Source organism: Zophobas morio, unplaced genomic scaffold (assembly GCF_036711695.1).
Source record: "Zophobas morio isolate AGI-343-1 ecotype UQ-CSIRO unplaced genomic scaffold, CSIRO_AGI_Zmor_V1 ptg000018l, whole genome shotgun sequence".
NCBI classification, from domain to species: Eukaryota; Metazoa; Arthropoda; class Insecta; order Coleoptera; family Tenebrionidae; genus Zophobas; species Zophobas morio.
In genome coordinates, this window is record NW_026972123.1 from 1,480,370 (window position 1) to 1,506,002 (window position 25,633).

A 25,633-nucleotide genomic window follows, 5' to 3' on the forward strand; every position below is an offset into this window, starting at 1 on the left:
TTTTTGAAGTCGTTTAAAAGAGTTTCGAGGACCACTTGTGTTTTGCTTTTGAAGCAGTTTAAAAGAATCTCGGGAACCACTTGTGTCTTGTTTTTGAAGTAGTTTGAAAAAATCTTGAGGACCTCTTGTGAATTTTGTTTTTGAAGTAATTAAAAAAATCTCGGGGATAATTTGTGTTTGGTTTTTGAAGTAGATTGAAAGAATCTCGGGGACCCTTCGCATTTTGTTTTTAATTGAAAGAATCTCGGAAACATCTTGTGTTTTTTTTTGAAGTATATAGTTTAAAAAAATCTTGGGGACTACTTGTGTTTTGTCTTCGACTTAAATTGAAAGAATCTCGAGGACCACTTCTTTTTGAAGTAGATTAAAAAAATCTTGCGGACCTTCTGTGAGTCTTGTTTTTCAAATAATTGAAAGAATGTTTGGGATAGCTTGTATTTGGTTTTTGAAGTAGGTTGAAACAATCTCGGGAACCCCTTGTGTTGTTTTTGAAGTAGTTTTGAAAGAATCTCGAGGCCCTCTTGTATGTCTTGTTTTTGAAGTAATTGAAGGAGTCTCAGCGAATCCTTGTGTCTTGTTTTTGAAGTAGTTTGAGAGAATTTCGAAGACATTTTGTGTTTTATTCTTGAAGTAATTTAAAAGAATCTCGGGGACCACTTGTGTCTTGTTTTTGAAGTAATTGAAGGAGTCTCAGGGAATTCTTGCGTTCTGTTTTTGAAGTAGATTAAAACAGTTTTGGAGTCCACTTGTGCTTTGTTTTTGAAATAGTTTGAAAGAAATTCGAGGACATTTTGTGTTTTGTTTTTGAAGTAGTTTAAAAGAATCTCGAGGACCACTTGTGTTTCGCCTTTGAAGTAATTTGAAAGAATCTTGAGGACACTTTGTTTTGTTTTTGAAGTAACTGAAAGGATCTCGGGGACGTCCTGTGGGTCTTGTTTTTGCAGTAATTGGAAGAATCTCGGGAATAGTTTGTGTTTTGTTTTTGAAGTAGGTATAGTTTGAAAGAATCTCGAGGACCACTTATGGTTATTGTTTTTGAAGTAATTGAAGAAATCTCAAAGAATCCTCTGGGTCTTGTTTTTGAAGAAGTTTGAAAAAATCTCTGGAAAACCTTGTGTTTTGTTTTTGAAGTAGTTTGAAAAACTCTTGAGGACCTTCTTTGGGTTTTGTTTTTGAAGTAATTAATAGAATCTCGGGGACCACTTGTATTTGGTTTTTGAAGTAGATTGAAAAAAGTCTGAAGGATCCTTCATGTCTTGTTTTTAAAGTAACGAGAAGAATCCCGGAAACACCTTGTGTTTTGTTTTTGAAGTACATAGTTTAAAAGAATTTCGGGGATAGTTTGTGTTTTGTTTTTGAAGTAGTTTTGAAAGAATCTCGAGGCCCTCCTGTAGGTCTTGTTTTTGAAGTAGATTAAAACGATCTTGGGTACCAGTTGTGTCTTGTTTTTGAAGTAGTTTGAAAGAATTTGGAAAACATTTTGTGTTTTGTTCTTGAAGTACCTAGTTTAAAAGAATTTTGGGGACTATTTGTATTTTACCTTTAAAGTAATTTGAAAGAATCTCTAGGACCACTTATGGTTCTTCTTTTTGAAGTAGAATAAAAGAATCTCGGCGACCTCCTGTGGGTCATGTTTTTCAAGTAATTACTAGAATCTCTTTGATAACTTGTGTTTGGTTTTTGAAGTAGGTTGAAAGAGTCTCGGGAACACCTTGTGTCTTCTTTTTGAAGTAGTTTTGTGTTTTATTCTTAAAGTAATTTGAAAAAATCTTTAGGACCCTTGTTGGTATCGTTTTTGAAGTAATCGAAAGAATCTCGGAATCCACTTATGGTTGGTGTTTTTGAAGTAGATTAAAAGAATCTTGGGGACCACTTGTGTTTTGTTTTTGAAGTAGTTTGAAAGAATTTCGAAGACATTTTGTGTTTTGTTCTTGAAGTAGTTTGAAGGAATCTCGGGGAGAACTTGTGTTTGCTCTTTCAAGTAGGTTGGAAGAATAATTTTATGGTCAACTTGTATCTTGTTTTTGAAGTAGTTTAAAAAAATCTTGAGGACCTCTTGTGGGTTTTGTTTTTGAAGGAATTAAAAGAATCTCAGTGAATCCTTGTGTTTTGTTTTTGAAGTAGATTAAAACGATCTTGGCTACCGCTTGTGTCTTATTTTTAAGTAGTTTGAAAGAATCTCGAGGACCACTTATGGTTCTTCTTTTTGAAGTAGAATAAAAGAATTTCGGGGACCACCTGTGGGTCCTGTTTTTTAAGTAATTAAAAGAATCTCTGGGGTAACTTGTGTTCGGTTTTTGAAGTAGGTTGAAAGAATCTCGGGAATACTTTGTGTATTTTTTTTGAAATAATTTTGAAAGAATCTCGAGGCCGTCTTGTAGATATTATTTTTGAAGTAGATTAAAACAATCTACAACAACACTTGTGTCTTGTTTTTGAAGTAGTTTGACAGAATCTTGAAGACATTTTGTGTTTTGTTCTTGAAATAGTTTGAAAGAATCTCGGGGAGAACTTGGGTTTGTTCTTTCTTGTAAGTTGGAAGAATAATCTTGTGGATAACTTGAAAGACTCTTGGAAATCATTTATGGTTGGTGTTCTTGAAGTAGATTAAAAGAATATCCGGGACCACTTATGTTTTGTTTTTGAAGTAGTTTGAAGATTTCGGGGACAAATTAATTGATTTTTGAAGTAGGTTGGAAGAATCTCGGAAATCCAATTGTGTCTTCTTTTTGAAGTAGTTTTGAAATAATCTCGAGGACCTTTTGTGGATCTTGTTTTTGAAGTAGTCTGAAAAAATCTCGGGAACACTTGTATTTTGTTTTTGAAGTAGTTTAAAAGAATCTCGAAGACATTTTGTGTTTTGCTCTTGAAATAGTTTGAAAGAATTTCTGGGACAACTTGTGTTTGGTTTTTGAAGTAGTTTAAAAGAATCTCGGGGACCACGTGTGTTTTGCTTCTGAGGTATATTTTAAAAGATTCTAGATTCTGTTTTTGAGGTAATTGAAGAAATCGGAAAGAATTCTTGTACTTTGTGTTTGAAGTAGATTTAAAGAATCTCGGGGACTCCTTGTGGATCTTGGTTTTGAAGTAATTGAAGGAATCTCGGAAAATCTGTGTTTTTTTTAAGTTTTAGTTTGAAAGAACGATGACCCTTTTTGTTTTCGTTTTGAAGTAGTTTGAATGATTTTTGGAAATCCTTTGCCTTGTTTTGAAACAACTGAAAGAAGTTCGGTAACCCTTTGTGTTTTTTTTTAAGTAATCAGAGAGAATCTCGAGGACTCCATGTCTCTTGTTTTTAAAGTAGTTTGAAAGAATCTCGGAGTCCTGTGATTAGAGGCGCCTGAAAGACCGAATTTTACTTCATTTAAAAGTGTATAAAATTTGGATCATTTGAAAAAGACTCGATTTCCAGATGGTCATATTCTACAAGCTGGAAATGTCAAAAAAGATATAATTAAGCTTGATCAATAATTTTCAATAAAATGTTGAGCGCAGTTTTCACAGTTTTTTAGCGCTTGATTTTATTAAAACAAAAAATGTCTTATTTGGAACAGCTCAGTGACTTTTAGACTTAAAAGGGGCCCAAAAATTTGTATTGATTTTTTTGAATGACTTTTTACAAACAGACTTCCGTATTTTTGGGTTCGTTAATCTGTTCTCCGTTTTAAAACAAAATGTATAATAGAGTCACAGTAAATTGATTACTTTCAATTATCACACTGAAACCATTGACGAACCGAGTCAATATTACATAATTTATTTGTTTATAAAAGTGTTAAGTAATAATGCAACATCGAGGTTAGCGTTTGTGATTAACCCTTACTAAAAAAAAATATTAATGGACAAGGTACCGGAAACAGGTAATTTAAAAACCCGTCGTATTGGCTTTAGCCACCACCGGAGTGCCAATTAACCTGTCAAAAATGAAAAATGTCAAAAAAAACTCGAACCGGTATAAGCAAAAAACCGACGAAATAATACAATTAAGCGCTAATTGAGTGCATTGTGCTCTCAGTTACATCAAATTAGCCACAATTAGCTCAATCCCCGCTTTAATCACCGTAATTGAGTGATTAATGCGCAAATCCAGTCAAGTGTCCGGTGTGCGGAAAAGTGAGGTTATGTGCGCACAATCTGGCTTACGTAACCCAAGGAAACTCGGTCATTTTATCTAAATATCGGCACGGCCGTCGACGAATGTGCTCAAATGTGATGATCAAACACACAGTAGGTGCACTACGCAATTCGTTCCGATTTTCAGCGCACGCTTTAAGCAGGAAACTCGTCCATAATTCACCAGGTGTGTGTCATTCTCGCATTGGAATCGGCTTCGAGTGACACAGTTTTTCAGTCGCGAGGATGGCGGACAAGGTGGACAAGGCCGAGCTGAGGAACCGGCTCACCCCGATCCAGTACAACGTGACGCAGGAGAAGGGCACCGAGCGCCCCTTCACAGGTACGACCGGAGCCTCGTGGGGCCGTTCTGAGCGCTCGCGTTTCAGGGTGCTACAACAAGTTCTACGAGCCGGGTACTTACGTGTGCATCGTCTGCGAACAGGCATTGTTCAGCTCGGAGACCAAGTACGACAGCGGCTGCGGCTGGCCGGCCTTCAACGACGTCTTGGACAAGGGGAAAGTCAAGCTGACGCCGGACACGAGCGGAGGTATTTGACAATGAGTGGACGGTTTGTTGTGGAAAAGGCAACGGCTTCCACTGCACCACGATAACCCGTGACCCGGGGGTTCGTTAATTTTTATCAGGAGTGTTTAGACAGATGTGGAGTCGGAGTCGGGGCTTGTTTTCCATGCTAGGTTTTAGTTGGTCTTATCACGTTTGCGCTTCCTTGTTGCACCACTTCCTAACAGAAACGAGCGAGGTTCCAAGTTGCATCGCGGCGAAAGCGTGCGGTTGTTGGTCGGTCTGAAAGCTAAATTTAGAGCTGGTGAGAAGCGCGACTTGCATTTATTTTGTTAAATTGACGCCTTGACGCGTGCACTCTAAAGCTGACCACGACTGGTTTTCGTGAATTAGGGCTATTGTGTTTTTATTGGCGTTGTTGCGTCACTCCAACGTGTAGAGGATTGTTGCTGGGAATTGGTTTGATATGCTTGATTGAGGCGGAATGTGGGATTGCTGATACATGGAATTTAAAAAACACACATAATTGTGTTGAGATTGCTGATGAGTTGTTTTATATCAACAAATGTCGACAATAAACTGTTTTTTGTAGACGCGGAGAAGTACTGTAAACAATTTATTTTGTTGTTGGATAGCCGGAAGTTGACGTTTACTTTGATTGTAAAAGTTTAGAGTGATGGTTTTAATCAGAGCCCACATTGGCGTAATTTCATCATTAGTTTCTGTAATAAACTGTAATAACAAGACTGTTGGTATGATTTTTACTTTCAAGTTGAAGCAATTTTTCGTTTCGGTTTTTTTTTTATTTTTTTCATTTGTTCGATTCTTCAATATTTCGATTTTTTGATTTTTTTTCGATATAGAATTTCTGGAGTTTTCAGTTCTTAATTTTTCGATTCTGTAATTTTTCATTTCTTCAAATTTTCGATTTAAAATTTTTCGTTTCGGTTTTTCATTTTCTTTATTTTTACAATTTTCGATTTTTCAATTGTTCTTTTTTTGTTTCTTCAATTTTACGACGTGCAAATCTTCAAGTTTTAAATTTTTCAGTTTTTCGATTTATCAATTTTGGATGTTTCAATTTTTCGATTTTTCATTTCTTTAATTTTTCGAATGCAGTTGTCGTTTTGGTTTTTTCATCTTTATTTTTTCGGTTTCATTTTTGTAATTTTTCGTTTTTTCAATGTGAAATTGGCCAATTTTTGGATTTTTCAACTTTAAGAGCCGGTTTACAAAAACTCAATTAATTTTTTAATGCGGGAAAGTACCACGTGACCGACTCTACGCCAATCAGACGTCGCTAAACGCCTCATTAAATGCGTGATTAATTTAATCTCAATAAAGCATTGTGTAAACTGATCCTTGGGTTTTTAATTTTTCCTTTATTCAATTTTGGATCTTTCAGTTTCATGATTATTCAGTTTTTCGTTTCTTCAATTTTTGATGGCTTTCATTTTAAATATGGAATAAAAATTATAATTTTTAAATTATTTTACTTTTTTAATTTTACGATTCTAGAATTTTTCCATTTTTCGATTATTGGATTTTAAAACTTTTTCATTTATTGAATTTTTCGGTTCTAAATTTTTGAATTTCAATTTTTCGTTTCGTTTTTTTTATTCTTTCATTTGTTCGATTTTATGATTTTTTTTTTTAGAATTTAGATTTTTTTCAAATATTCCTTTCTTCAATTTTGTAGTTTTGGTTTCTTCAATTTTTAGATTTTGCAGTTCTTCAATTTAGAATTTCCCTAGTTTTCAGTTTTTAATTTTTCGATTCTGTAATTTTTCATTTCTTCAAATTTTCGTTTCAGTTTTTCATTCTCTTTATTATTATAATTTTCAATTTTTCAATTGTTCCTTTTTGTTTCTTCAATTTTACGATGTGCAAATGTTCAAGTTTTCATTTTTAAATTTTTCAGTTTTTCGATTTTTCATTTCTTCAATTTTTTGCGATGCAGTTTTTTGTTTCGTTTTTTTTTCGTCTTTATTTTTTCATTTTTTCGTTTTTTCAATGTTAGATTTAAACATTTTTCGGTTTTCAATTTTTGGATTTTTCAACTTTAAGAGCCGGTTTACAAAAACTCAATTAATTTTTTAATGCGGGAAAGTACCACGTGACCGACTCTGCACCAATCAGAGGTCGCTAAACGTCTCATTAAATGCGTGATTGATTAATTTAATCTCAATTAAAGCATTGTATAAAGTGACCCTTGGGTTTTTAATTTTTCGTTTATTCAATTTTAGATCATCACTTTCATGATTATTCAGTTTTTCGTTTCTTCAATTTTTGATATTTTTCATTTTAAATATGGAATAAAAATTATAAATTTCTAAATTATCTAACTTTGTTAATTTTACGATTCTAGAATTTTTCCATTTTTCGATTATTGGATTTTAAAACTTTTTCATTTATTCAATTTTTCGATTCTTCAAATTTTTGATTTTCAATTTTTCGTTTCGGTTTTTTTATTCTTTCATTTGTTCGATTTTATGATTTTTTGTTTTTTCAATTTAGATTTTTTCAGATCTTCCTTTCTTCAATTTTTTAGTTTTGGTTTCTTCAATTTTTAGATTTTGCAGTTTTTCCATTTAGAATTTCCCGAGTTTTCAGTTTTTAATTTTTCGATTCTGTAATTTTTCATTTCTTCAAATTTGCGATTTGAAAATTTTCATTTCAGTTTTTCATTCTCTTTATTATTATAATTTTCAATTTTTCAATTGTTCCTTTTTGTTTCTTCAATTTTACGATGTGCAAATGTTCAAGTTTTCATTTTTAAATTTTTCAGTTTTTCGATTTTTCATTTCTTCAATGTTTTGCGATGCAGTTTTTTGTTTCGTTTTTTTTTCGTCTTTATTTTTGCATTTTTTCGTTTTTTCAATGTTAGATTTAAATATTTTTCGGTTTTCAATTTTTGGATTTTTCAACTTTAAGAGCCGGTTTACAAAAACTCAATTAATTTTTTAATGCGGGAAAGTACCACGTGACCGACTCTGCACCAATCAGAGGTCGCTAAACGTCTCATTCAATGCGTGATTGATTAATTTAATCTCAATTAAAGCATTGTATAAACTGACCCTTGGGTTTTTAATTTTTCGTTTATTCAATTTTAGATCATCACTTTCATGATTATTCAGTTTTTCGTTTCTTCAATTTTTGATATTTTTCATTTTAAATATGGAATAAAAATTATAAATTTCTAAATTATCTAACTTTGTTAATTTTACGATTCTAGAATTTTTCCATTTTTCGATTATTGGATTTTAAAACTTTTTCATTTATTCAATTTTTCGATTCTTCAAATTTTTGATTTTCAATTTTTCGTTTCGGTTTTTTTATTCTTTCATTTGTTCGATTTTATGATTTTTTGTTTTTTCAATTTAGATTTTTTCAGATCTTCCTTTCTTCAATTTTTTAGTTTTGGTTTCTTCAATTTTTAGATTTTGCAGTTTTTCCATTTAGAATTTCCCGAGTTTTCAGTTTTTAATTTTTCGATTCTGTAATTTTTCATTTCTTCAAATTTGCGATTTGAAAATTTTCGTTTCAGTTTTTCATTCTCTTTATTATTATAATTTTCAATTTTTCAATTGTTCCTTTTTGTTTCTTCAATTTTACGATGTGCAAATGTTCAAGTTTTCATTTTTAAATTTTTCAGTTTTTCGATTTTTCATTTCTTCAATGTTTTGCGATGCAGTTTTTTGTTTCGTTTTTTTTTCGTCTTTATTTTTTCATTTTTTCGTTTTTTCAATGTTAGATTTAAATATTTTTCGGTTTTCAATTTTTGGATTTTTCAACTTTAAGAGCCGGTTTACAAAAACTCAATTAATTTTTTAATGCGGGAAAGTACCACGTGACCGACTCTGCACCAATCAGAGGTCGCTAAACGTCTCATTAAATGCGTGATTGATTAATTTAATCTCAATTAAAGCATTGTATAAACTGACCCTTGGGTTTTTAATTTTTCGTTTATTCAATTTTAGATCATCACTTTCATGATTATTCAGTTTTTCGTTTCTTCAATTTTTGATATTTTTCATTTTAAATATGGAATAAAAATTATAAATTTCTAAATTATCTAACTTTGTTAATTTTACGATTCTAGAATTTTTCCATTTTTCGATTATTGGATTTTAAAACTTTTTCATTTATTCAATTTTTCGATTCTTCAAATTTTTGATTTTCAATTTTTCGTTTCGGTTTTTTTATTCTTTCATTTGTTCGATTTTATGATTTTTTGTTTTTTCAATTTAGATTTTTTCAGATCTTCCTTTCTTCAATTTTTTAGTTTTGGTTTCTTCAATTTTTAGATTTTGCAGTTTTTCCATTTAGAATTTCCCGAGTTTTCAGTTTTTAATTTTTCGATTCTGTAATTTTTCATTTCTTCAAATTTGCGATTTGAAAATTTTCATTTCAGTTTTTCATTCTCTTTATTATTATAATTTTCAATTTTTCAATTGTTCCTTTTTGTTTCTTCAATTTTACGATGTGCAAATGTTCAAGTTTTCATTTTTAAATTTTTCAGTTTTTCGATTTTTCATTTCTTCAATGTTTTGCGATGCAGTTTTTTGTTTCGTTTTTTTTTCGTCTTTATTTTTGCATTTTTTCGTTTTTTCAATGTTAGATTTAAATATTTTTCGGTTTTCAATTTTTGGATTTTTCAACTTTAAGAGCCGGTTTACAAAAACTCAATTAATTTTTTAATGCGGGAAAGTACCACGTGACCGACTCTGCACCAATCAGAGGTCGCTAAACGTCTCATTCAATGCGTGATTGATTAATTTAATCTCAATTAAAGCATTGTATAAACTGACCCTTGGGTTTTTAATTTTTCGTTTATTCAATTTTAGATCATCACTTTCATGATTATTCAGTTTTTCGTTTCTTCAATTTTTGATATTTTTCATTTTAAATATGGAATAAAAATTATAAATTTCTAAATTATCTAACTTTGTTAATTTTACGATTCTAGAATTTTTCCATTTTTCGATTATTGGATTTTAAAACTTTTTCATTTATTCAATTTTTCGATTCTTCAAATTTTTGATTTTCAATTTTTCGTTTCGGTTTTTTTATTCTTTCATTTGTTCGATTTTATGATTTTTTGTTTTTTCAATTTAGATTTTTTCAGATCTTCCTTTCTTCAATTTTTTAGTTTTGGTTTCTTCAATTTTTAGATTTTGCAGTTTTTCCATTTAGAATTTCCCGAGTTTTCAGTTTTTAATTTTTCGATTCTGTAATTTTTCATTTCTTCAAATTTGCGATTTGAAAATTTTCATTTCAGTTTTTCATTCTCTTTATTATTATAATTTTCAATTTTTCAATTGTTCCTTTTCGTTTCTTCAATTTTACGATGTGCAAATGTTCAAGTTTTCATTTTTAAATTTTTCAGTTTTTCGATTTTCCAGCTTTTGGATGTTTCAATTTTTCGATTTTTCATTTCAATTTTTCGAGATGTTCTTCGTTTCGGTTTTTTTCTTAATTTTTTCAATTTTTCGGTTTTATTTTTATAATTTTTTTTTCAATATGAAATTTTTCAATTTTTCATTGAAACATTGCATAAACTGAACCTTGTTTTTTTTAATTTTTCGATTATTCAATTTTAGATCTTTCAGTTTCATGATTATTCAGTTTTTCGTTTCTTCAATTTTTGATGGTTTTCATTTTAAATGTGGAATAAAAATTATAATTATTAAATTATTTTGCTTTTTTAATATTTCGATTCTAGAATTTTTCCATTTTTCGTTTGGGTTTTTATTTTCTTTGTTGTTTCAATTTTTCGATTTTACAATTTTGACGATTCTATAATTTTTGGACGTTACTTTTGTCGGGTTTTCCAATTTTTCGAGTCGATTCGTCTTTTCTTTCCAAATTTTTTTCGATTTTTAAGTTTCACGATTTTTCGTTTTTCATTGTTTCAAATTTACAGCTATAGAATTTTTCCATTTTTCAATTTCTGGATTTTAAAAATTTGTCATTTATTCGACTTTTCAATTTTTCGATTTTTCAATTTGCAATTTTTCGAGATGCAGTTTTCGTTTCGGTTGTTTTCATCGTTATTTTTTCAATTTTCCGGTTTTATTTTTATAATTTTTCGTTTTTTCAATGATTTTTCAATTTTTGGATTTTAATTTTTCGTTTATTCAATTTTTTGTGTTTTTCATTTTAACTATAGAACTAAAATTATAAATTTTAAATTAGTTTCCTTTTTTAATTTTACGATTCTAGAATTTTTCCATTTTTCGATTATTAGATTTAAAACTTTCATTTATTTGATTTTCAGTTTTTCGTTTCGGTTTTTATTTTCCTTATTTTTACAATTTTTCGTTTTTTCAAGATATGCAATTTTTCAGTTTTTCATTTTTTTGTTTTTTCAACTTTATGACATGCAACTTTTCGAGCTCTTCTTTTAAATTTTTTTAGTTTTTCCAACTTTTGGATCCTTCAGTTTTTAGATTTTTGCAATTTTTCGATTTTTCAGTTTTTCGTTTCGGGTTTTTTTTTAATTATTTCTTCACTTTTTCGATTTTACAATTTTGACGATTCTATAATTTTTGGATGTTTTTTTTTGGGTTTTCCAATTTTTCGATTCGATTCGTCTTTTCTTCTTTCCACGTTTTTGATTCATTAATTTGTTTCCATTTATAAGTTTCACGATTTTTAGTTTTTCATTGTTTTAAATTTACAGCTACAGAATTTTTCAATTTTTCTGGATTTAAAAAATTTTTCATTTGTTCGACTTTTCAAGTTTTCGATTTTTAAATTTTCAATTTTTTATTTCCTCATTTTTTCGATTTGCAATTTTTCAGTTTTTCGATTTTCCAACTTTTGGATGTTTCAATTTTTGGAGATGCAGTTTTTCGTTTCGGTTTTTTCTTCATTATTTATCCAATTTTTCGGTTTTTCAATGTGAAATTTTAAAATTTTTCGGTTTTCAATTTTTCCATTTTTCAACTTTAAGAGCCGATTTACAAAAGCTCAATTAAATTTTTAATGCGGCAAAGTGCCACGCGACCGAGTCTCCGCCAATCAGACGTCGCTAAACGCCTCATTAAATGCTTGTTTAACTTAATCTCAGTTAAAACATTGTATAAACGACCCTTGGTTTTTTTAATTTTTCGTTTATTCAATTTTAGATCTTCAGTTCCATGATTATTCAGTTTTTCGTTTCTTCAATTTTTGATGTTTTTCATTTTAAACATGGAATAAAAATTATAAATTTTAAATTATTTAACTTTGTTACTTTTACGACTCTAGAATTTTTCCATTTTTCGATTATTGAATTTTAAAACTTTTTCATTTATTCAATTTTTCGATTTTTCAGTTTTTCGTTTCGGTTTTTTTCTTATTTACTTTTTCAGTTTTTCGATTTTGCAATTTTGACGATTCTTTACTTTTTGGATTTAACTTTTTTGGGTTTTCCAATTTTCCGATTCGATTCGTTTTTTCTTCTTTCCACTTTTTTGATTCATTAATTTTTTTCGATTTATAAGTTTCACGATTTTTAGTTTTTCATTGTTACAGCTATAGAATTTTTCCATTTTTCTGGATTTTAAAAATTTTTCATTTGTTCGACTTTTCAATTTTCCGATTTTTAAATTTTCAATTTTTCATTTCCTCATTTTTTCGATTTGCAATTTTTCAGTTTTTCGATTTTCCAACTTTTGGATGTTTCAGTTTTTCAAGATGCAGTTTGCAGTTTTTCGTTTCGGTTTTTTCTTCTTCATGTTTTCAATTTTTTGGTTTTATTTTTATAATTTTTCGTTTTTTCAATGTGAAATTTTAAAATTTTTCGGTTTTCAATTTTTCCATGTTTCAACTTTAAGAACCGGTTTACAGAAGCTCAATTAAATTTTTAATGCGGCAAAGTACCATGTTACCATTAACTTAATCGTAATTAAAACATTGTATAAACTGACCCTTGGGTTTTTAATTTTTCGTTTATTCAATTTTAGATCTTCAGTTTCATGCTTATTCAGTTTTTCGTTTCTTCAATTTTTGATGTTTTTCATTTTAAATATGGAATAAAAATTATAAATTTTAAATGATTTAACTTTGTTAATTTTACGATTCTAGAATTTTTCCATTTTTCGATTATTGGATTCTAAAACTTTTTCATTTATTAAATTTTTAGATTCTTCAATTTTTCGTGTCTTCAAATTTTTGATTTTCAATTTTTCGTTTCGGTTTTGTTTATTTTTTTCATTTGTTCGATTTTATGATTTTTTGTTTTTTCAATTTAGATTTTTTCAGATCTTCGTTTCTTCAATTTTTCGATTTGCTATTTTTTAGTTTTTGTTTCTTCAGTTTTTCGATTTTCAATTTAGAATTTCTCGAGTTTTCAGTTTTTAATTTTTCGACTCTGGAATTTTTTTCTTCAAATCTTTGATTTGAAATTTTTCGTTTCGGTTTTTCATTTTCTTTATTATTGCAATTTTCGATTTTTCAGTTGTTCTTTTTCTGTTTCTTCAATTTTACGACGTGCAAATCTTCAAGTCTTAAATTTTTCAGTTTTTCGATTTTCCAACTTTTGGATGTTTCAAGTTTTCAATTTTTTTTTCATCTTTATTTTTTCGATTTTTCGTTTTATTTTTGTAATTTTTCGTTTTGTCCATGTGAAATTTTTCAGTTTTTCTATTTCTCGACTTACAGAGCCGGTTTACAGAAGTTCAATTAAATTTTTAATGTGGCAAATATACCACGTGACCGAGTCTACACCAATCAGACGTCGCTAAACGCCTCACTAAATGCGTGATTAACTTAATCGCAATTAAAACATTGTATAAACTGACCCTTGGTTTTTTTAATTTTTCGTTTATTCAATTTTAGATCTTCGGTTTCATGATTATTCAGTTTTTCGTTTCTTCAATTTTTAATGGTTTTCATTTTAAATATGGAATAAAAATTATGATTTTTAAATTATTTTGCTTTTTCAATATTACGATTCTAGAATTTTTCCACATTTCGTTTGGGTTTTTATTTTCTTTATTTTGTTCGATTTTACAATTTTGACGATTATATAATTTTTGGACGTTACTTTTTTTGGGTTTTTCAATTTTTCGATTCGATTCGTCTTTTCTACTTCCCAATTTTTTGATTTATTAATTTTGTTTCGTTTTTTAAGTTTCACGCTTTTTCGTTTTTCTTTGTTTCAAACTTACAGCTATAGAATTTTTCCATTTTTCAATTTCTGGATTTTAAAAATTTTTCATTTATTCGACTTTTCAATTTTTTATTTCCTCATTTTTTCAATTTGCAATTTTTCGATATGCAGTTTTGGTTTCGGTTTTTTTCGTCGTTATGTTTTCAATTTTCCGGTTTTATTTTTATAATTTTTCGTTTTTTCAATGATTTTTCAAATTTCGGTTTTCAATTTTTGGATTTTAATTTTTCGTTTATTCAATTTTTTATGTTTTTCATTTTAACTATAGAACGAAAATTATAAATTTTAAATTAGTTTCCTTTTTTAATTTTACGATTCTAGAATTTTTCCATTTTTCGATTATTAGATTTTAAAACTTTTTCATTTATTCAATTTTTCGATTCTTCAGTTTTTCGTTCCTTCAAATTTTTGATTTTCAGTTTTTCGTTTCGGTTTTTATTTTCCTTATTTTTACAATTTTTCGTTTTTTCAAGATATGCAATTTTTCAGTTTTTCATTTTTTTGTTTCTTCAATTTTATGACATGCAACTTTTCGAGCTCTTCTTTTAAAATTTTTTAGTTTTTCCAACTTTTGGATCCTTCAGTTTTTAGATTTTTGCGATTTTTCAGTTTTTCGTTTCGGTTTTTTTTTTATTTATTTCTTCACTTTTTCGATTTTACAATTTTGACGATTCTATAATTTTTGGATATTACTTTTTGGGTTTTCCAATTTTTCGATTCGATTCGTCTTTTCTTTCCACTTTTTTGATTAATTAATTTTGTCGATTATTAAGTTTCACAATTTTTAGTTTTTCATTGTTTCAATTTTAGAGTTATAGAATTTTTCCATTTTTCAATTTTTCGATTTGTAATTTTTCCATTTTACGGTTATAGAATTTTTCAGATTTTCAATTTTCTAATTTTTGGATTTTAAAACTTTTTCATTTGTTCAGTTTTTCGATTTTTCAGTTTTTCGTTTCGGTTTTTTTTTATTTATTTTTTCAGTGTTTCAATTTTGCAATTTTGACGATTCTATAATTTTTGGATGTTTTTTTTGGGTTTTCCAATTTTTCGTTTCCATTCGTCTTTTCTTCTTTCCACTTTTTTGATTCATTAATTTTTTTCGATTTATAAGTTCACGATTTTTAGTTTTTCATTGTTTCAATTTTACAGCTACAGAATTTTTCCATTTTTCTGGATTTTAAAAATTTTTCATTTGTTCGACTTTTCAAGTTTTCGATTTTTAAATTTTCAATTTTTCATTTCCTCATTTTTTCGATTTGCAATTTTTCAGTTTTTCGATTTTCCAACTTTTGGATGTTTCAATTTTTCGAGATGCAGTTTTTCGTTTCGGTTTTTTCTTCATTATTTATCCAATTTTTCGGTTTTATTTTTATAATTTTTCGTTTTTTCAATGTGAAATTTTTAAATTTTTCGGTTTTCAATTTTTCCATTTTTCAATTTTTAGATCCGGTTTACAGAAGCTCAATTAAATTTTTAATGCGGCAAAGTACCACGTGACCGAGTCTCCGCCAATCAGACGTCGCTAAACGCCTCATTAAATGCTTGTTTAACTTAATCTCAGTTAAAACATTGTATAAACTGACCCTTGGTTTTTTTAATTTTTCATTTATTCAATTTTAGATCTTTCACTTTCTTGATAATTTATTGACTTTTAAAACTTTTTCATTTATTTAATTTTTCGTTTCTTCAAATTTTTAATTTTCAATTTTTCGTTTCGGTTTTTTATTTTCTTTATTTTTACAATTTTTCGATTTTTCAATTCTATTTTATAATATTTAATTTTTTTCAATTTTTGCAATTTTTCAGTTTTTCTTTTATTTTTGTTTCGTCAATTTTATCACATGCAATTCTTCGAGCTCTCATTTTTAAATTTTTCAGTTTTTCCAACTTTTGGGTCCTTGAATTTTAGGTTTTTGCAATTTTTCGATTTGGAATTACACGAGGTTTCAGTTTTTCAATTTTTCGATTTTTCAGTTTTTTTTCTTTATTTGTTCAATTTTTTGGTTTTTTTAATGTTCAGATTTCATATATTTTTTTCTTTTCAATGTGAAAATTTTCAACTTTTTGGATTTTTCAATTTTTGATTTGCAATTTTTCTACTTTTTAACTATTCGACTTTTTAATTTTTTGATTTTTAATTTTTCATATTTTGGATTGTTCAATTTTTCATTTCTTGAATATTTGGATCTGCAATTTTTCGTTTCGATTTTTTACTTTCTTTGTATTTACAGATTTTCGATTTTTCAATCCTATTATAATTTTTGTTTTTTTTTCAAGTTTTCGTTTCTTCATTTTTCAGTTTTTCATTTTTCCAGTTTTTCGTTTCGGTTTTTTATTTTTTCAATTTTTCGATTTTTCGATGTTCAGATTTTATATTTTCTTTTCAACGTGAAATTTTTCTAGTTTTCATTTTAACTATGTAATAATAATTACAATTTTTAAAATATCTCACTTTTTTAATTTTAATAATAATACATATATTTACGGAATTATATCCTTGTACAAGTCAAAAGAGATGAACATACATACATACATACATTATATATACATTGTACACTTTAGTGAATACACTACTTCGTCAAAAACAATAAACAAAAAACAAATAAATTACAAATAATTTACCAGCTCAGGATGGACTTCACAGTTGCTTTAAAACATTTAGGTGGTACATTAAAAAGATCTTTTTACGGTTACAGAATTTTTCAGTTTTTGGAATTTAAAACTTTTTCATTTACTCGACTTTTCAATTTTTCGATTTTTAATTTTTCATATTTTGAATTTTTTATTTTCTTTATTTTTACAATTTTTCGATTTTTGAATCCTATTTTATAATTTTTGCTTTTTTCAATTTTTCCTTTCTTCAATTTTTCAATTTTCAAATTTTCATTTCTCTAGTTTTTCGTTTCGGTTTTTTATTTTCTTAATTTTTTCAATTTTTCGGCTTTTCAATATTCAGCTTTTGTATTTTTTTTTTCAATTTTGGATTTTTCAGTTTTTCGTTTCTTCCATTTTTGATTTGCAATTTTTCTAATTTTCATTTTAACTATGTAATAATAACTACAATATTTAAAATATTTTACTTTTTCAATACTACGGTTATAGAATTTTTCCATTTTTCAATTTTTGGATTTTAAAACTTTTATTTACTCGACTTTCGATTTTTATTTTTTCAATATCTTGTTATTTAACTTCCTGAATTTTTTGATTTTGCAATTGACGATTCTATAATTGTTCGATTGTACAAATTTTTGAGTTTTCCAATTTTTCGATTTTCAATTTTTCATTTTTTCAATTTTACGATTTGCAATTTTTCGTTTTGGTTTTTATTTTCTTTATTTTTACAATTTTTCGATTTTTCAGTCCTACAATTTTTTTTTCAGTTTTTCGTTTCTTAAATTTTTCATTATTTTTTTGTTTTGAATTTTACGATATGCAGTAACTTTTTGAGTTTTCATTTTTAAATGTTCAGTTTTTCGATTTTCCAACTTTTAGATGTTTCAGTTTTTAGATTTTGCATTTTTTCAATTTACAATTTCACGAATTTTTAATTTTTCAATTTTATTTTTTTAAGTTACATGATTTTTCAATTTTTCCACTTTTTATTTAAAATATGTAATAATGATTACAAATAAAAAAAACACTTTTTCAATTTGATTTTAGACTTTTCCATTTTTGGAATTATTGGATTTTAAAACTTTTTAATTTATTGGATTTTTCGGTTTTTTGAGTTTGCATTTTTAAAATTAAAAAGATTGAAAATTGGAATATCCAAAATCAAATATTTGAAAAATCGAAAATTCGAACAATGAAAAAATTGAAAAATCAAGGAATCGAAAAGTATATAAATTGGACATTCGAAAAACTGAAGAATGGAAATATTAAAAAATTGAAAACTAAAAAGATTAAAAATTGGAAATATCGAAAGAGAAAATCTGAAAAATAAAAAATCGGGAAATAGAAAATAAAAAAACTGAAAACAAAAGAATGAAAAAAATGGTATGTTGAAAAATGTAAAATTCGAAAAATCGATAAAGTAAAATGATCGAAAATTCGATTATTGAAAATGGAAAAATCGAGAAATTGAAAATCAAAAAATCTATAATTCGAATAATCAGAATGGTGAAAAACTGGAAATTCGAAAAATCAAAAAAAATTGAAAAATTTTCTGAAAAGTCGAAAAATCAAGAAATCGAAAATTAAAAAGATTGAAAATTCGAATATCGAAAAATCGAAACATAAGAAAATTGAAAATTCGAATATCGAAAATCACATATTTGAAAAATCTAAAATTCGAATAATCCGAATGAAATCGAAAAATAAAAACACTGAAAATTCAAATATCGAAAATTTGAACAATCGACAGAAGTTAAAAAAATAAAAAATCCGAAACTCGAGGAACTCAAATCGAAAAATTCCAAAATCTAAAAATTGAAATATCCAAAAGTTGGAAAATCTAAAAACTGATCCAGTTAAAAATGACAACTCGTAAACTTGCATATCGTAAAATCGAAAAAACAAAAAAAAATAAAAATCGAAAAATTGCAAAATTTTTGATTTCTTGATTTTTCCACTTATCGGAAGATTTTTCAATCCATTCGTTTTTTCGAATTTCATATTCAATCATTTTACTTTTCGATTTTTTGACTTTCTAGAAGATTTTTGAACTTTTACGATTTTTCAAGATTTCAATTTTTTGAATTTTTTGTTTTCGGTTTTTCTGTTTTCAATTTTTCGATTTCCGTTCTTCAGTTTTTCGAATATTCATTTTTTTTCACTTTTCGATGTCTCGATTTTTGAATTTTTCGATTGTTCGATTGTTCGATTTTTCAACATTCCGACTATTCGAATTTTAGATATTTTGATTTTTCCATTTACGATTTTTAAAATTTTCGATACATATTTGAATTTTCAATCTTTTTAATTTTGGATTTTTTGATTTTTCGACTTCGGAAGATTTTTCAATTTGCAATAATTTTTCGATTTTACAATTTTTGGGTTTTCAAATTTTTCAATTCGATTCATTTTTTTTCTTTCCGATTTTTCGATTGACTGATTTTTTTCGAATTTTAATTTTCTCGATTTTTAGTTTCTCAATGTTTCAATTTTTCAGTTCCTCAGTTCTTCGATTTGCAGTTTTTCCATTTTTAATTATTTTCTGATTTTTTAGTTTTTCGATTTTTCATTTTTCAACTCTTCGAATAAAAAAATTGGAAGAATTGCAAAATTGAAAAATCAAAAATGAAAAAAACGGAAAAGTACAAAATGAAAACTTTTAAAAACCTAAAAATTGGAAATCAAAAAATTGAAAAATTGAAGAAACCAAAAATTGAAAGATTAAAACAAAAAAAATCACAGAAACACAACATCGTAAAAACTAAATATTTATTGTAAAATCGAAATATTGAAAATTAAAACAAATCGGATAATTGAAAATCAAAAAATTGGAAAATTGGAAAATAGAAGAATTGAAAAATCAAAAATTGAACATTTGAAAAATTGAATAAACGGAAAATTATAAAATCGAAAGAAACATTGAAAAAGTTAAGGAAACGAAAAAACGAAAAATTGTGATATAAAATAAATTAAATCGAAAAAATGAAAATTAAAAATCAAGAACTTTTAAAATTGAGGAAACGGAAAATTGAAAAAACGAAAAATTAAAAGTACTAATTATCGAAAAATCGGGGAAACAAAAAATTGTGATATCAAACAATTGGTCAAAACTAAAAAAGTCCGGATTTTTTGAAAAATAAAATTTGATTTTTCGAATTTTATTTTTTAATGGTACCTCATTCGTTTCTTCAACTCTTGATTTGCATTGTTTCAACTTTTTATTTTAAATTTATAATAATAATTACAATTTAAAAGAATTTTCAAATTGATTTCAAACATTTTTCCATTTTTGGAATTAATGGATTTTATGTTATGGTTTTTAATTGTTCGGTTTTTAAGTTTTACGATTTTTAGTTGATCATTTTGTTTCAATTTATAATAGTAATTATAATAATAATAGTTATAGAATTTTTCGATGTTAAGTTTTTCAATTTTTCGTTTCGTTTTGTTTTCTTTATTTTTACAATTTTTCGATAATTCATTTTTTTTGTCTTCAGTTTTACGATATACAGTAACTCTTCGAGTTTTCATTTAAAAATTTTTCAGTTTTTCGATTTTCCAACCTTTGGATGTTTTAGATTTTACAATGTTTCGATTTACAATTTCTCTAGTTTTCAATTTTTAATTTTTTTAGTTTCATGATTATTCAATTTTTCGTTTCTTCAATTCTTGATTTTCATTTTTTCAACATTTTATTTTAAATATGTAATAATAATTACAATTTTAAAAAATGTTGACTTTTACAATTTAATTTTAGAATTTTTCCATTTTAAGTTTCTTGATTTTTAGCTTTTCGATTTTTATTTTTTTCCGATTTTTCATTTTTCAAATTTTCGCATAAAAAATTAGAGAATTGCAAAATTGTAAAATCAAAAATTAAAAAACCAAAAAGTATGTATTAAATGAAAACCTTTAAAAACCGAAAAATTGGAAATCAAGAACTTGAAAAATTGAAGAAACCAAAAATTGAAAGATTAAAACTGAGAAACTTAAAAAACGCAAAAATACAACATCGAAAAAACTAAATATGTATTGAAAAATCGAAATATTGAAAATTGGAAAATTGGGTAATTGATAATTGAAAAATGGAAAGATTAAAAATCGGAGAAACGAATAATTGTGATATCAAAAAGTGGCTCAAAGGGGGATTTTTTAAAAAGTTATAAAATTTGATAAATACGATGTAATACTAATAATAACAGTCCTGTTTTCCCAATTTTTCGGGAAAATGGAGTGAGTCGTTTTTGTTTAAAATAATAAAATACATTGCCTCATTCATTATTTTCTTGGACGCCTAGAATGAAAACGGATACATTCCTTAGCAAAATTTGGAGACGACGTCATCATATTGTTGGTGGGGATGAGAATTGAAATCATGAAACGTCGAGAAAGCATGAAGTAGTCTGACGGATGAACGTCATTTGTTCCTCGAATCAGTTAATTAGAGCTCTCTTCCGATTTTGCCCAAATCATGTTGGTTACACGTCTCCTATAAATAAAACCGATTTGTGTAATTGAATCTACGAACACACCAACATAGGTTAAAAGGTGAAGTCGTAGATCAGCGCTATCAGACAACAGTTAATTGTTATGTCTTAACATCCGAAGGGACTATTTTTAGACGGCGATAAAAAGAATCCGTTGTGTTTTTCAGCGATGTTTTCGTGCGTTTTCCGGTGATGATTACGTTTTGAACTCAAAAAACTTGTAACAGAATCCGTTTGGAGCGATATTTTCGTATGTTTGCTGGTGATTATGTTCCAAATTCCAGGATTTGTATTATGGAGATATTTATGGTTGGTTTGTTTGAAAGTTTCGGGATTGCAACATGGGTGTGTAGTTCTATGTGAATCAAAATAAGTCGGATGTTTCTTAGCCTTATCGCTTAGTTGTTTAAGTTAGATTTTGATTGGTTAGTGCGTGGTGTTGACCACATTGATTAGATTAAAAAGCAACGAATTTCTGGTGAAATATGTGTTTAAGATAATTTTGTTTAATGTCTAGGCACGTTTAAAGCGATTGCAAAATTGTATTGGTTTTTGGTTTTTAATTTAGTTTTTAGTAACAGATTATTTCTTAAATTTTAATATTTTTAGAACCAGAAAAGGAGTACATCGTTGTTAATTTATTTATTATAAAAAAGGAAACAAATTTCTGTTACATTTTGGTATGTGTGTACTAAATTATACGGGCTTCACTGATGACTAAAATAGCTCTTTTGTTCGAATTAACTCAACTCGACGCAATACTTTTCAGACAGAAATAACTTAAAATCAGATGTGTTCGTTGACAATTTATCTAAAAAACTAACTCCTTTGAAGTCTTAAGATCAAATCAATTTCTTTATAGAGAATTTTATACCATCTAAAGATAATTATGAAATGCATATAAAATTATTGTTTATCTGTCTAGTAAAAATGGACACAGACGACTGGCAGACAGACGGAAACGAGAGATCAATGTTTTCGTACTCTAGGGGTCATGAAACGTCGAGAAAACGAAAGTGTCAATTTTTAAGCAGTTAGCAAGTCCGATATTCAAAGACGTTAATTTAATTTGGTAATCATTTTAAATTAGTTAATTAATTTGGGGACGTCAGGTGTCAGATTTGGTTTCTCAAGTTCTGTTATTAATAATTGAGTTCGGTATTCATACATACATCATGCAGGGTTTTGATAAGGGATTTATGATTTGTGTTTAATAGGTTGCATAAACTCCAAGTCGACGACGATTTTAGTAAAACTGAATTAATGTTTCTTCGGTTTTTAGATTTTGCAATTTTTCGATTTGAGTTTCTGGGGTTTCTGATTTTTGATTTTTTTTATTTCTTTCGATGGTCCAATTTTTTACTTTTCGATTTCTCAATTTTTCTATTGTTCAAATTTTCGATTTTTCAACATTCCAATTATTCGAATTTTAGATTTGTCGAATTTTCAATTTTCTTATGTTTCGATTTTTCGATATTCGAATTTTCAATTTTTCAACATTCTGATTATTCGAATTTCAGATTTTTGATTTCTGATTTCTCGATTTTTCCATTTGCAACAATCTAATTTTCAATCATTTTACTTTTCGACGTTGACTTTCCAGAAGATTTTTCAACTTTGTCTGTTTTTCGAATTTTCGATTTTCCAACATTCCTATTTTTCGATTTCTTGATGTTCTCAGTCTTTCGATTTTCCATTTTTAGATTTTCTTCTTCGATATTCTTAATATTTTCAATCTTTTTAATTTTTTAATTTTCAATTTGTATTTTTTTACTTTTCGATTTCTCGATTTTCAATTGTTCCAATTTCCGATTTTTCAATACTCCGTTTATTTAAATTTTAGATTTTTCGATTTTTCAAATATTTGATATTCGAATATTCACTCATTTTTGCTTTTGGAATTTTTGATTTTCCAGAAGATTTTTCAACTTTCCCGATTTTTCGAATTTTCGATTTTATACGTAACAATTTTATGATTCCTTTATTTTCGATTTCTCTATTTTCAATTTCTCGATTTTCGACTTATCAGATTTTCTCTTTTTCAAAAATCCAATTTTCAGTGTTTTTAGTTTTCGATTTTTCGATTTTTTTAATTTTCTCTTTTTCAATTTTTCAATATATTTCCATTGTTCGGTTTTTCAAATGTTCATTTTTTACTTTTCGATATCGTGATTTTTCAATTTTTCGATTGTTCGAATTTTGGATTTATCAACATTCCGATTATTCAAATTTTAGAGTTTTGGATTTTCGTTTTCAACCAGATTTCAACCAGAAGATTTTTCAACTTTCTCAATTTTTTCGTTTTTTTGTTTTCGGTTTTTCTGTTTTCAGTTCCTCGAGTTTCGATTTTTCAGATTTTCTTTTTTTCAATATTCCAATTTTCAGTCTTTTTAGTTTTCGATTTTGCAATTTTTCAGTATTTTCATTCTTCAGTTTTTCGAATGTTCAATTTTCGATTTTTTAACATTCCGATAATTAGAATTTTAGATTTTTCAAATTTCGATATTCGAAATTTCATTCTTCTTTTTCTATTTTCGAATTTTCAATCTTTTTAATTTTAGATTTCTTGATTTTTCGACTTCTCGGAAGATGTTTCAATTTTTTCGATTTTTCGAATTTTCAATCTTTCAATATTTTGGTTATTCGAATTTTAGATTTTTTGATTTTCGATTTTTCCATTTTCAATATTCGAATTTTCAATTATTTTATAATTGAATTTTTTGACTTTCCAGAAGTTTTTTAACCTTCTGGATTTTTCGAATTTTTAAAATTCCAATTTTTACTTTCAATTTTTTGACTTCCCAGAAGATTTTTCAACTTCATCGATTTTTCGAATTTTCGATTTTTCAACATAATAGTTTTATGATTCCTTTGTTTTCGGTTTTTCTGTTTTCAATTTCTTGATTTTCGGGTTTTCAGATTTTCTCTTTTTCGATATTCCCATTTCCAATCTCTTAGTTTTCGAGTTTTCAATTTTTTAATTTTTCAATATTTTCATTTTTCAGTTTTTCGATTGTTCCATTGTTCGATTTTTCGATTGTTCGAATTTTAGATTTTTCGAATTTTCAGTCTGTCTAATTTTTTGATTTTTTGACTTTTCAGAAGATTTTTCAACTTTCTGGATTTTTCAACATAACAATTTCATGATTCCTTTGTTTTCGGTTTTTCTATTTTCAATGTTTCGATTTTGGATTTTTCGAATTTCCAATTTTCAACATTCGGATTATTCGAATTTTAGATTTTTTGTTTTTCGATTTCTTGATTTTTCCATTTTTCAAATTTTCGATATTCGGATCTTGAGTTTTTTTACTTTTCGATTTCATTCTGATTCGAATTTTAGATATTTTGATTTTTCAATATTTGATTTTCGATATTTGAATTTTCAATCTTCATATTTTCGATATTCGAATTTTCAGTCTTTCGAATTTCGACTTTCCCAGAGATTTTTCAATTTTTCGAATTTTAGATTTTTTGATTTTCAATTTCTCGATTTTTCCATTTTCAACATTTTTACTGTTCAGTTTTTTTACATTTCGATTTTGCAACATTTCGACCCCTCGAGTTTTCGATTTTTTGACTTTCCAATTTTTTAAACTTTCTCGATTTTTGAATTTTCCACTTTTCAACATTCCAATTTTTTTGATTTTTTTGTTTTCGGTTTTTCTGTTTTCAATTTCTCAATTTTCGATTTTCCAGATTTTCTCTTTTCGGTATTCCAATTTTCAATCTTTTTAGTTTTCGTTTTTTCGATTATTCGAATTTTCGATTTTTCAAATATGTATTTGATTTTCGATACTCGAATTTTCAATCTTTTCAGGAGATATTTTAATTTTTTTTATTTTTCGAATTTTTAATTTTTCAGCTTCTTCGGTTTTTCGAATTTTCGATTTTTCACCATAACAATTTTCATGATTCCTCTGTTTTCCGGTTTTTCTATTTTCAGTTTGTTGTTCTTCCAGTTTTCAGGTATTCTCTTTTCGATATTCCCATTTCCAATCTTTTAGTTTTCGATTTTTCGATGTCTCAATTTTTCGATTTTTTAATTTTCATTCTTCAGTTTTTCAATTGTTCAATTTTTTAACTTTTTGATTTCCGATTTTTCAATTTTTTGATTGTTCGAATTTTCATTCTTTTTAATTTTCGATTTCTTGATTTTTCGACTTTTAGGAAGATTTTGAAAATTGTCTCGATTTTTCGAATTTTCAATTATTCAACACTGTTCATTCAAATTTTACATTTTTGATTTCTCGATTTTTCCATTTTCAATATTTGATTTTTCAATCATTTCACATTTCGATTTTTTGACTTTCCAGAAGATTTTTCAACTTTCTCGATTTTTCGAATTTTCGATTTTTCAACATTCCAATTTTTTTATTTTTTTGTTTTCGGTTTTTCTATTTTTTATTTCTTGATTTTCAATTTTACAGATTTTCTCTTGTTCAATATTCCATTGTTCAATTTTTAGACTTTTTTACATATCGATTTCCCAAATTTTCGATTTATCAATTTTCGGAATTTTCGATTTTTAAATTTTTGAATTTTCGATATTCAAATTTTCTGTTTTACTTTTAGATTTTTTGATTTCTCAGTTGCCGAATTTTCGATATTCAAATTTTCAATCTTTTCACTTTTGATTTTTTGGTTTCTCGACTTTCCGGGGGATTTTTAAATTAGTCGATTCTTAAATTTTTCGACATTCCAATTTTTTGATTTTTTTGTTTTTAGTGTTCT

At 26.9% G+C, this 25,633-nt stretch overlaps 1 protein-coding gene across 2 annotated transcripts in view; it reads left to right on the plus strand.

Moving 5' to 3' along the window:
• The first annotated feature begins 3,914 nt into the window (after positions 1-3,914).
• LOC135130949 (methionine-R-sulfoxide reductase B1-like) overlaps positions 3,915-25,633 on the plus strand; it is a 45,468-nt gene continuing 23,749 nt past the window's right edge. Inside the window, exons 1-3 of one of the 2 annotated variants that reach the window (XM_064058427.1) lie at positions 3,915-4,300; positions 4,352-4,456; positions 4,503-4,664. In XM_064058427.1, coding sequence (XP_063914497.1) covers positions 4,198-4,300; positions 4,352-4,456; positions 4,503-4,664 — 370 coding nt within the window. In that variant the 5' untranslated portion in view covers positions 3,915-4,197. The remainder of the gene's footprint in view (positions 4,301-4,351; positions 4,457-4,502; positions 4,665-25,633) is intronic. The other variant, XM_064058428.1, reaches the window with a different exon arrangement.